At 41.2% G+C, this 1,771-nt stretch overlaps 1 protein-coding gene across 1 annotated transcript; it reads right to left on the bottom strand.

Annotated features, from left to right (window-relative positions):
• Window positions 1–369: 369 nt before the first annotated feature.
• LOC138338842 (uncharacterized) lies at window positions 370–1,771 on the bottom strand. Its single transcript, XM_069289925.1, has 4 exons — window positions 1,191–1,771; window positions 985–1,120; window positions 762–861; window positions 370–659 (listed from the first exon to the last, which is right to left on the bottom strand). Exons 1-4 carry the CDS (start codon window positions 1,769–1,771, stop codon window positions 370–372), a joined length of 1,107 nt encoding a protein of 368 aa, XP_069146026.1.

Raw genomic sequence — 1,771 nt, 5'->3', positions numbered from 1 at the left:
TCTCCTGAAATGTGAAGTAAACTGAGATCCTCTACCTCAAATGATAGACAAAGGAATCCCATGCCATCTCAAAATCTCATCAATTCCATGACCCATTCTATAAGTAGGAATAAAGATTGGTTTTGTATCGGGTTCTATGTAAATACTAAAGTCAATCACTCGAAGGGGAGGGAGTCTAGGCAAATCTTCAGGAAACACATCTAGAAACTCATTCACTATGGTCACTGAGTCTATAGAAGGAATTTCATGATCTAAATCATTCACACTCACAAGATGATGTAGTAACCCCTTGGACATCATTTTATTGGCCTTAAGATTTGAAATCAAGGGATTAGTATGATTCGAATTGTACCCCTCTCAGACTAACTCTTATTGATCAGGAAAGTGAAATCTCACCACTCTATTACGATAGTCCAAGCAAGCATAACAACTGTGAAGCCAGTCCATGCAAAGAATAATATCAAAATCATGCATGGGTAACTCAATCAGCTTTGCACACATACAATTACCACTTAAAACTATTGATAAATCCTTGTAGACCCTATTATTTCTTACATTTTCTCCGAAAAGTATACTAACAACTATAGGATCATGCAGAACTTCAAGTAGTATTTCAAAATTAAAGGCAAGAAGAGGAGTCACAAAAGAAAGCGTAGACCCTGGATCAAGTAGAGCATAAACAGAAGTTGAGAATATTTGTAGCATACCTGTTAACAACATTTGTGGACTTCTCCTACTCCTCCCCTCCCTTCAAGGCATACCTCTATTGCCCCTCTTGGTTTCAGGTTTTCCTCCTCTAGGTGTTGTACTCCTCTGAGAGTTAGAATTCCTAGAACTATACTGCCCCTTCTTGAACCTGAGCTGCGCATGGATGCCAAAATTGTTTATCTGGCCTCTATTGCTAGGACCTACCTAATCTTGAGGCCTAGGCCTCCTAACATCATGAACACCTCTTTTGTTGCGGCTATCCTCTACATGCTAGACTTGCACTATAAACCTACAAAGGTCCATATTATCATGGAGCATCGCAGATAGAAACTCCTTATCTAGGTCTCCATTGATTCTCTTAAGGAACCTGCTCATATCATCCCTGCTGTTCAAAACTAAGGAAGTAGCATACCTGGATAATTTCAACAAAGCTAAGTACTCTCCTCATTGTTAATATTAAATATTTAAGGGAAGTAACATACCTTGATAGCTTAACAAACTTAAGGGAATACTCTATGACCTTCATAGAGCCTTGCTTAAGGTTGATGAAATCCTCAACCTTTTCCTCCCTCATCTCACTGCGGAAGAATCTGTCTTGAAATGTTGTCTTCAACAACTCCCATTTGACTGGCACTCCACCTAAGACACGATTATCTTGGCACATCTTGCACCAAATCTGTGCAACATCCTTGAGCTGGTAGGAACCCAGCTCAGCCTTCTCAGTATCAGTAGCCCCCATAACCACCATGATCTTATGTACCTCGTCTACAAACTCTTGAGGATCCTCTAAAGCCTTAGCCCCTGTGATTATAGGAGGATTCATCCTTGTGAAATCTCTCAGTCTGTCAACAATGCTGCAAACCAGTGGGTTCTCCATCTGAATATCTTGTAGGTTGGCTTGGGCACTCATAGCCTGAGCCTGCATCGTGATGGCATATGCAATATGGGCTAGAGATGCCCTCACATCAGAATCAGTCAACCCAGCTAGAGCATGGGGTTGATTCTGATTACCCCTAGCAGTTGCTCCTCCCCTCTGCTGACCCTTAGTTCTCCAAGTATTCAT

The sequence above is a fragment of the Solanum lycopersicum genome, chromosome 10 (genome assembly GCF_036512215.1).
Source record: "Solanum lycopersicum chromosome 10, SLM_r2.1".
In the NCBI taxonomy this organism is placed as follows: domain Eukaryota; kingdom Viridiplantae; phylum Streptophyta; class Magnoliopsida; order Solanales; family Solanaceae; genus Solanum; species Solanum lycopersicum.
This window is presented reverse-complemented; position numbering and strand designations above follow the sequence as displayed.

What these genes read in the sequence shown, in the direction of transcription:
- LOC138338842 (XM_069289925.1), bottom strand. Translation starts at nt 1,771, where the DNA reads ATGAATACTTGGAGAACTAAGGGTCAGCAGAGGGGAGGAGCAACTGCT. An exon ending in AAGTTTGTTAAGCTATCAAG is followed by an intron (nt 1,121 to 1,190) that starts GTATGTTACTTC and finishes GAAATTATCCAG; the next exon opens with GTATGCTACTTCCTTAGTTT. An exon ending in AACCAAGAGGGGCAATAGAG is followed by an intron (nt 660 to 761) that starts GTATGCCTTGAA and finishes TACTTGATCCAG; the next exon opens with GGTCTACGCTTTCTTTTGTG.